We start from the raw sequence: 10,000 nt of genomic DNA on the forward strand, positions 1-10,000 counted from the left end.
ATTGTAATGAGACCAGTATGTTTTAAAATGTGTTCCTCTGTTTCTTTATTAATACCATTGTAATTAGACCAGTATGTTTTAAAAGTGTTCCTCTGTTTCTTTAATAATACTGTTATAATGAGACCAGTATGTTTTAAAATCTTTCTGGTGCAAAATGGTGAATAAAGAGTTATAGATTGGCATTCAATGTACTGTTTTTCTTGGCGCCTGTGTGTGTGTGATTTATTTCAGAAGTATTTTTGTTAAATGTATTGAAATACTTTTATCATCCCGATAGCAATGAATAAATGAAATGCTTTGACGAAGAAAAAAACAATTTGTTATCTGTGTCAGCTGCAGGGCTGTACAAAGCCAGTCCAATCACTTTATTGATCCCAGATGACATGATTAGATGGACTACCAGCACTACCTGTGCACACTCTGCCTGTGAGAGGGGGTTCACCTTTTACAGTTTTTCTCGATTGCTTAAACACAATTTTGACTGCTTTGTTTTGTTTTGAATACACCTCACACACAATTAGCACAACCACACACCCACTGTTAGTGTGACAGTGCAGTTTCTACAGGTGTTCCTGATCGAAGACCACCCTCTTGCCATTGGTGCTCTTTTTCTTGGTGTGTGTGTGTGTGTGTGTGTGTGTGTGTGTGTGTGTGTGTTTGTGTGTGTGATTTATTTCAGAAGTATTTTTGTTAAATGTATTGAAATTCCTTCATCATCCCGATAGCAATTAATAAATGAAATGCTTAACAAGTAACAAGATGTACATGCCATTGGCAGGAGGAGGTACCTGCCCACGAGTCACTAATCAACAACATCGACAGTTGACAACATTCGTTGTTCCTGATCGAAAACCATTGTCTTGCCATTGGTGCGTTCCAAAAAACAGACATTTTAATGGATTGTAAAAGTTCTGTCCTCTTCTCTACTCTAAATATATATCATCAGAATGTTACATTCTTCATGTCTGATATGTGTCATGTAGAATTTGTTACGTCCAGTCCAGTTTACTAAGTTAAGTTTGCTTATATAGATCGTTTATTCTTGTGTTCCGTGTTGTGATTGTTTACTCACCTCTCCTCTCGTTTCAGACTCCTCACTCCCTGCCTCATGTGTGCTCCACCTTGTTGATTGTCTGCCCCTCCCTGATTGTTTGCACCTGTTCCTCATCACCTAGTGTATTTAGTCTGTGTGTTCCTGTGTCTCGTTGCCAGTTCTTTGTTTCCCCCGTGTCTCAAGAGTTCCAGCGTTTCCCATGATTTCCAAAGTTCCAGTGATAACGACCCTTGCCTGTATAATCGACTCCGTGTTTGCCTTCTCCTTGCCGGTACCTTTGCCTCCACATCCTCACACCTGGATAACGAACCTGGACTGTTTACTCGACTACGTGATTGCCTCCTCCTTGCCGGTACCTCTGCCTCTACAAACTACTACGGTTCATTTGTAACATCACTAGTACTACCCGTGTGACGACCCTGGACTGGATAAACGACGATCCCCGCTGCCCGTCCCTGATTGGAATTGTTTGTTTGTATTTGGACTGTCTTACCGTGTACCGAACCCGTTCAGTAAAGCTTGTTATTCTGCATCTCTGTCTCCGAGTCGAGCATTTGGATCCTACGTTTCCACGTATGTTACAGAATTTTAACTTGAATCAAATAGCCATTTCTTCAAAATGTGTACTCTATTTAATTTACATTTATAAACAATAATACATAAATTCATGTTTTGTGCTTGCAAAGTAGGCCTAATGTATTTGAAATATGTTCTTTCAATAGTAATTTTATATATTGTATTAATAGAAATGAGAAAAATACAGTATTTCTAAATTCAAATGTACATTGTGTAAATCACCGATTCATAGATGCTGAATATTCCTGTTAAAGGAGCTTTAAAACAGTAAGCACTACATGACAGCACGAGTGAAATGTGTCTGTCTCCACCTGGAGCAGCAGGAGCCTCAGACCCCTCACTCCTGTCAGCCTGGGAGCTGCTGTCTTTAGTCCCGTCCTCCCCTGTGTCCCCCGTCCCCTCTGTGCTCAGACCCCTCACTCCTGTCCGTCTGTCAGCCTGGGAGCTGCTGTCTTTAGTCCCGTCCTCCCCTGTGTCCACCGTCCCCTCTGTGTTCAGACCCCTCACTCCTGTCTGTCTGTCAGCCTGGGAGCTGCTGTCTTTAGTCCCGTCCTCCCCTGTGTCCACCGTCCCCCCTCTGTGCTCTGGAGTCTCACCAGCTGTCTGCACACCCGCTGGAAGGCGGGGCTGGAGAAGTAGTTGAGCACAGGGTCCAGTATGCTGTTGAGGTAGGTGAGGGTCAGCGTGGGGTAGAAGACCAGGTTTATTACCTCCACGGATTCACACGTCCTCTGCGACCCAATCCTCACCCAGATCAGCACCTGGGCCACGTTGCTGGGCAAGAAGCAGACAACGAACACCACCACTACCACCACTTGATGTTGCCGTACTCATCCAGATGCCTGCGCCTGAGCTCAGAGACGATGCAGAGCGAGCAGACAAGGATCAGAGCCAGGGGGACGAAGAAGGAGATCATGAAGACAGACTTGTACCAGAGGGACACAGGGTCCAAAGCCAGATCATGAAGACAGACTTGTACCAGAGGGACGCAGGGTCCAAAGCCAGATCATGAAGACAGACTTGTACCAGAGGGACGCAGGGTCCAAAGCCAGATCATGAAGACAGACTTGTACCAGAGGGACACAGGGTCCAAAGCCAGATCATGAAGACAGACTTGTACCAGAGGGACACAGGGTCCAAAGCCAGGCACACCAGGAAGCTCTCGCACTGCGTGGCACGTCCCACCACCAGCTGCTGTGGCGTGTGTGTGTGTGTGTGTGTGTGTGTGTGTGCACGTCCCACCACCAGCTGTTGTGGCGTGTGTGTGTGTGTGTGTGTGTGTGTGTGTGTGTGTGTGTGTGTGTGTGTGTGTGTGTGTGTGTGCACGTCCCACCACCAGCTGCTGTGGCGCCATCAGGAGGTGGGCATTGAGGGAGACGGTGAGCGCCCACACCACCACAGCGATGCCCACAGCCTTGGCGATGGACGTGGAGTTGAGGCGGTGGTGGGGGTGCAGCACGCGCACATACTTGTACCTGTCCAGAGCGATGAGCGTCAGGAAGGCGATGCTGCCGCCAGGGTTCAGGGACACCAGGAAGAGGAAGATGCAGCAGAGGACATCGCCGAACCTCCAGTCCAGTCCAGAGAGGTAGTAGCTGGAGCGAAACGGCAGCACCACGTTGAGGAAGAAGCGGGCCATGGCCAGGTTGAAGAGGAGGACGGTGCTGCTCTTCCAGGGCCTCATGTGCCAGCAGAAGACCCAGAGGGCAAGGCTGTTGGCCAGGACGCCCAGCAGGAACTCTCTGATAATCAGAGGAGGCAGTGCTCTGGGGAGCAGCTCACCCTCGTAGGAACAGCAGACGTTCACTGACCACTTCATGCCGCTGTGTCTGTGGGCAGAACTCTGGCTCTCTGGATGATATCAACAGTTCAGCAGCGGTGTTTTTATTTTCAAACACACATGTTGAGGCCCAGAAGTTCAGACCGACCACAAAACTGTCCAAAAGGTTCTATGTAGTCTGAAAGAGGAACAAGACTTTACATGTCCCTGTGTCACTTCAGGGAAGTGGCACAGGGAAGATCTCTGTGCAATCTCAGAATGGCAATATTTGAATGGGTTGTTAAAGTTTCTCATCAAAATACTGCATATATTCTCACACTGTTCCATGAAAATTGATCATTAAGATGTATGGAATTCAAGCCTGATATGTGTGATGTAGATTTTAACTAGGAATTAAACTTAATTGAAATCCCTCCCCCTTCTCACTGTTGCCCAAGAGGGAAGGAGGACTGGACTCCCCCACCAGAATGGTTGGGTCCGGGTTCCCCCACATCTGTGGATGGGTCCAATTGGGACTAGTTGGACCAATTTAGCCCCATGGGCTGCCTTATTAAAAGGGTGCCTCATTGTTTAGTGAGGGGAGAGATTTGGACAGGCTGGAAAGCAAAGAGACTGGCACCAAATAAAGGACCCCCTCGAAAACGAGATGCTGCATCTCAAGGGGTTATCCTCCAAACAATAACATTTCAAATAATAAAAATAAAAAAGTATTAATGCACAGACCTAAGTGCTCATGGTGACCCGGGTTCGAATCCGACCTGCGTTCATTTCCTGAACCCACTTCCCATCTCTCTCTGTCTCCCACTCATTTCCTGTCTCTCTTCACCGTCTTATCAAATATAGAATCAAATCAAATGTAAGTAAAGGCAACCCCCATCCCCCCCGGCCCAAACAGGTTCAGAGAGAGCAGGAGGAGAGGAATGAGGACAAGGAGGAGAGACTAGAAGAGGCAAAGAGGCTAGTGATGAAGTGATAGAGTGATGAAGTGATAGAGTGATAGGGAGTGAAATTAGAAAAACAGAGAAAAGGTCTGAGAAGGATCGGTACAGCTGCTGTAGTAACATTGGCTGCAGCAGGAACAATGGGAGTGGCTCTTGAGTTGGTGCTGGGACCTGCTGCAGTAGGAGGGGTTAGTGTTGCACTGTGGGAACTGGCATCAGACTTCTCCGAAAAGCACTTCGAATAGGGAAGGGTAGGTAGGGTAGTGGAGCAGAGAAAAAGACAAAGCTGGAATGTTGGGACCCGTTTTGTCTAAAAAGTGTTGAACTGTTATATCTTATTTTACTCCATTGATATAGACCAAGAAAAAGGAATGATGAAAAGACTAATTGCGCTGTTGCTCTGTCTGCCGTTGCAGAAATAAAGAGGATGTTTAGCCATACTGTGTCACAGGGACGTGCGGTCATATGAGGCAGGTGAGGCAGAGCATTGAAAAATCATGTAGGTGAGGCACACAGTACCTCTGCCTCAATGAAGGGGGCGTGCGAGAGCGCACCTGTCGGGGTTATGCTGGGGAACTTTGCTCTTCTTCTACACTTCTATTTGACGGCGAAAATGGAAGATTGTATTGCTAAGCTGAAGCAGTTCTCAAAACTGGACTTTCAGTCAAAACGTGAAATGATCAATGATGGGAGACCAATGCCGGAGCTCAAAGGTTTGCTTCAAATGACGGGACAGAAGATAATTCGCTCTTTCCCTGTCATCTCTTCTCAACGTGTGACAATGTCTGGACTGTAAATGAGACCGAAGAAGTTTGCCTGTCAGCGGTAGGTCCACTATGCAAAATGACCATCACAATTTGTACACTTTTAGATAGGTAGATGCAGTGAATGTCGACAACTTCGACATGTAACGTGTATTTTCTATGATTAGTATGTATTGTGTTGGTTGTAAAGCAGTTTTGTCAATGGGCAGAAAGTTGATGGTATTTTTCACTTGACTACGAGGTTCATTATTATACAGTGTGATTAGCTATAGTTCGCTGGGAACTTCCCATTCCTCACGTTCCGTTAGCTAGCGTTGGCTAGCGTTAGCTAGCTAACCGTGCTGCCATACTGAACCTGATGTATTTTATCATTTTATTTTACTTGTGCAGATGCTGCGTATGCCAACTGTTGTTTGTGTATGATACAGGTATGTTGCTCCAATAGCGAAATATGTGTGTTATATGTGTGTAATATAATATGTGCATGGTTGTTCGAATTGTTTGTGCACTGGTTTACTTTTATTTGATTAATGCCTGTCAGCAATGCTGCCTATGCCAACTGTTGTTTGTGTATGATACAGGAATTAAAGAACAAAGCAATCGCAGTGTTCGTCAGTCCCCTGTTTGACCACCGTCACAACCGTCTCCGGTTGTGAGTTTAGTCGTATGACTATGTAAAAGTTCGGTCAACAAGTCAGTTGAGTATTGAGCCGTATAACTTATCACATTTTTTTTTTTTAAACCATCGTTTAAAAGTCCTGGTATTAGACAATAACTTGTATGTATACATGTCTATGTTTTAAACAACTAGAGACCGGAATGACGTAATCACTTCCGGTTTCTGTGCCTCACCAGCCACGAATCTCACCGCACGTCACTGCTGTGTCATCATATCTCTCCCGTTTGGCTGATTGTCATCCCTTGTGGAAGCAAAAACACACAAACACACCTCAACATCTATAATTTCAGACTGCATCTACCACAAACACATCCCAATGAATGTAGCTAATTTGATTAAGCTCATTACCATAATTAAAAACTATTTTTTTTGTCAGTCTGAGTCCAAAAGCCCATGTGGCACAGGAAGAAGGGACAGAAAGAGAAATAATAAGTGTGACAGTGGTCATCAAAAAATGAAATGACCACGGATTCGTGTAGTGGTTTTGTAATTCAGTAATCCAGTGAACGACAACCAACCAAGGACACGGCCATGAATGTGGCTTTGGATTCAACGATCAGTCCTGGAGCCTGGACTGCTCCAAATCGGCTTACTCTTTCAGACACAGTAACGAGGAGATTGAGTTCCCCCTAGTGGCCAGCTCCAGAATAGGAGTGTATGCGGATCACACAGCATGTGTGATCAAATTAACAGAATCATACGGTCATGAGAAACAGTTAATGAGCTCTGTTTAAAACCAATAATAACTTGTATTGTGTTAAAAGGAGTTCAAATGCAAAACGTCTTTAATTCATTCATTGTTTACTCCATTCGTTATCATTCAGAGCTGAGGTATAATGGTATTATCAGTGATCTGTACAGTAGTCTAGATCTGCCTGCCTGAGATCGATTGTTTTTGTGTCCACCCACGGATCCAGCGGAGATGGCAGTATTTTCCTCATGCGAGTACATTTTCTCACTGAGGAAACTTCACCCTATCACTCTCATGGTTATTTCTCCACGTTTTTCAGGCATATTTTTGATATTCTACACTGTTAAGGTGTTGTTATTATTTTCTAATACGAGTTTCAGGAGAATGTGTATGAAACATTTAAGTAAGCTGGTGCCTAGTTTTACTGCTAGCGTGTGTGTGTGAATGAACCCCCCCCCCCCCATCTTGTTAGCTGAGTTCAACCCATGACTGCAAATTCATATCATATGCACATATGTCAGTGTATTTTATACAGTCATTTGTGTATTGTTTCTTTAGTAACCCGTATAGGTTTTGTGAAATGTAGACATATTTTACAAGGCTGTCTGTATTTTGTTCCTTCAGTAACTTTATGGGTTTTGTGACAGTCTATTCAGTTATGGCTGCATGCTCTTTACCGGCAGCGGTAGAGAAAATGAGAATTATGCCTCAGGGAAACCCTGCATATGGTTGTAGCTTTAATATGATTGTAACGTAAATGAGGTATGTATTCTACTGCAGCCAACCTGTTACTTGTTTGTAAACTCTGTATTTGAAGATTGATTTGAGGTTCTCACTGAGGAAACATCAGCTTGTGATTATTTCTCCTTGTTTTTTAGGAGTGTAACACACACACACACGCAAACATACGCACACAAACACACACACATTCAGGGACAATCAACCCCAAAAGAGTTTAACTGAATTTGACAAAAAGTGTTTTAGTGTGTAATTGAGGACCCAACCTTTAATATAACCTGGGACTCTGCATTTATACTTAGTGCTAGCACAGTAAAAAGTTATGAATCAAGTCTTCAACACAAAGATACACACACACACACACGCGTACACACACGTACACTCATACACACACACACACACGCACACACAAACGCACACACACACAAAGATACGCACACAAACACCCACACACCTATTTCCCTGACTCAGTTTGAACATTTGAACTGGACTCCAAAGACTGACGCAAAATGACAACTAGGAAGCCACTCCTCAGCACACTATCTTCTGGTGAAAACGAAACTTAAGTATCACTCGGCAGGTCTTTCCCTTAGTGTGCTTGTGCTTGCGGTTGTGAGAGAAAGCAAACAAAATGGCAGAGGCAATCTACAAGAAAGAAGAGGACTCCTTCACGTGTCCAGTCTGTCTAGATCTGCTGAAGGATCCAGTGACTATTCCCTGTGGACATAATTTCTGCATGAGGTGCATTGAGGGCTGCTGGGATCAGGAGGATAAGAGAGGAGTCTACAGCTGCCCCCTGTGCAAAGACACCTTCACTCCCAGACCTAGACTAAAAAAAAATACTCTGATTGCTGAAATGGTGGAGACATTTATGAAGACCAGAATCCAAGCTTCTCTTATTACTCCCTCTAATGCTGGACCTGGAGATGTGGAGTGTGACGTCTGCACTGGGAGAAAACTCAAAGCTGTAAAGTCCTGTCTGGAATGTCTAGTGTCATACTGTGAAACGCTAGCCTGGATGCCAGACGAACTTAGCCACGCCCACAAATTATTTGGTCGGGAAGTTCGGTCTGGTGTCGCTCCGTTGGGGAGAAATTATCTCCTCACAAAAATCTGTGAGGAGATATAGACCAATCAAATTGTCAGGGCGGGCTTTATACGATGATGGACAGATGATCAACCCTAACGTAGTCAACCACGTCACCAAAGAGCTTTTGGGGTGAATTCGTTTTCAACAAACATGGCTGCCGTTGGAGAGCTGAAATGTGGAAATTCGAGTCTGTTTTAGAAGACATTGACAGCACATTCATTTTGAAAGAGGAACAGAGAAACGCGATCAAGGCATTTGTCGATCGAAAAGATGTTTTTGCCGTCCTTCCTACGGGATCCGGTAAAAGTTTAATGTATCAGCTGGCCCCATGGTCTACGTTATGGTCATACTACGTTGCTCTGATTGGTTGTAGGCCTATCCAATTGAGCGAAGAGGCCTTTTTTTTCCTAGTTCGGTTGAAACACGCCCCATAATCACAGCCCAACGGAGCGGTCTCAGACTCATTATCTGACTAGAATTATGAGTATGACATCGTCAGGCTAGTGAAACGCACTACAAAGCTCACAATGAACTTTTTCCTGGACAAAAACACTCAGTGATTGATGCCACAGGCCAGCTACAGGAGAGGATCTGCTCTCATCATAAGAAGGTTTTTGAAATATTTTGTCGAACCGATCAGAGTTGTATCTGCTATCTGTGCACGATGGACGAACATAAAGGCCATGACACAGTCACTGCTGCAGCAGAACGGACAGACAAACAGGTCAGTACTGGAGCTACATGTGTGTCCAACATTTCTATGAGGGCTCTTCTACGTACTAACTGTGAAAGTATTCTTATAGTTATAGTATTAAAATCTCACCAGTCTTTAAGTCTGGCTGTTTCCGCAATGACTTTGCTCGTTAGAGAAAGGAAGAATCAGGAAATGATTATCAGGTGCAAGGTCCAGTGTTGAGTAAAAACAGTAAAACATTAACCTGCTGGCTTCAAACAGAACACATTTTTACCTCGCAAAATAATGTTCTGTGAAATAGATTCTGAGCCAGCTTGAAAAGTATTTTGGCTCTTCTTAAACTTAGCTCATCCTGATTTTCACTTGAAGATGATACTGACTGCTTCAATATGTCATTAAATCTCTTGAAAAGACTCAAATGTACTTAAAATGTTTTTGTTTATAAATGTTCAGTTGTCATGTTTGATCCTCATTGCTGTAAACAATCCACTGATAATACAGTGAAAATAAGCTGACAAAGGAAGACTCAGGAAATGATTATCAGGTGCAAGGTCCAGTGTTGATTAAAAACAGTAAAACATTAACCTGCTGGCTTCAAACAGAACGCATTCTTACCTCGCAAAATAATGTTCTATTCTGTTCTAAAGGTTGTGAGACAGCTTTGTTGCAAGTGTTTTTGCTGTTAAATTTCAGTGCTCCTCTTAAACTTAGTTTGAAGATGATAGCGACTGCTTCAATATGTCATTAAATCTCTTGAAAAGACTCAAATGTACTTAAAGGTTTTTGCTCATAAATGTTCAGTTGTCATGTGATGTTTGATCATCACAGATAATACGGTGAAAAAAGGCTATTATTTTTTTAACAGAGGCAGTTGGGGCAGACCCAGAGGAGATTCCAGCAGAGAATCCAGGAGAGAGAGAAGGAGCTGCAGGAGCTGAGGAAGGCTGTGGAGACTCTCAAGGTGAGAACTGACCACATAAGACAACAGCTGGC

At 44.0% G+C, this 10,000-nt stretch overlaps 1 protein-coding gene and 1 pseudogene across 1 annotated transcript in view; one reads left to right on the plus strand and one right to left on the minus strand.

Moving 5' to 3' along the window:
* Positions 1-2,187: 2,187 nt before the first annotated feature.
* LOC116220983 lies at positions 2,188-4,292 on the minus strand (annotated as a pseudogene).
* Positions 4,293-7,854: 3,562 nt separating this feature from the next.
* The window catches only part of LOC116221188 (tripartite motif-containing protein 16-like), a 7,976-nt gene continuing 5,830 nt past the window's right edge, over positions 7,855-10,000 (plus strand). The window contains exons 1-2 of the mRNA XM_042708136.1: positions 7,855-7,929; positions 9,888-9,968. Coding sequence (XP_042564070.1) covers positions 7,855-7,929; positions 9,888-9,968 — 156 coding nt within the window. The remainder of the gene's footprint in view (positions 7,930-9,887; positions 9,969-10,000) is intronic.

Source organism: Clupea harengus, chromosome 7 (genome assembly GCF_900700415.2).
Source record: "Clupea harengus chromosome 7, Ch_v2.0.2, whole genome shotgun sequence".
NCBI classification, from domain to species: domain Eukaryota; kingdom Metazoa; phylum Chordata; class Actinopteri; order Clupeiformes; family Clupeidae; genus Clupea; species Clupea harengus.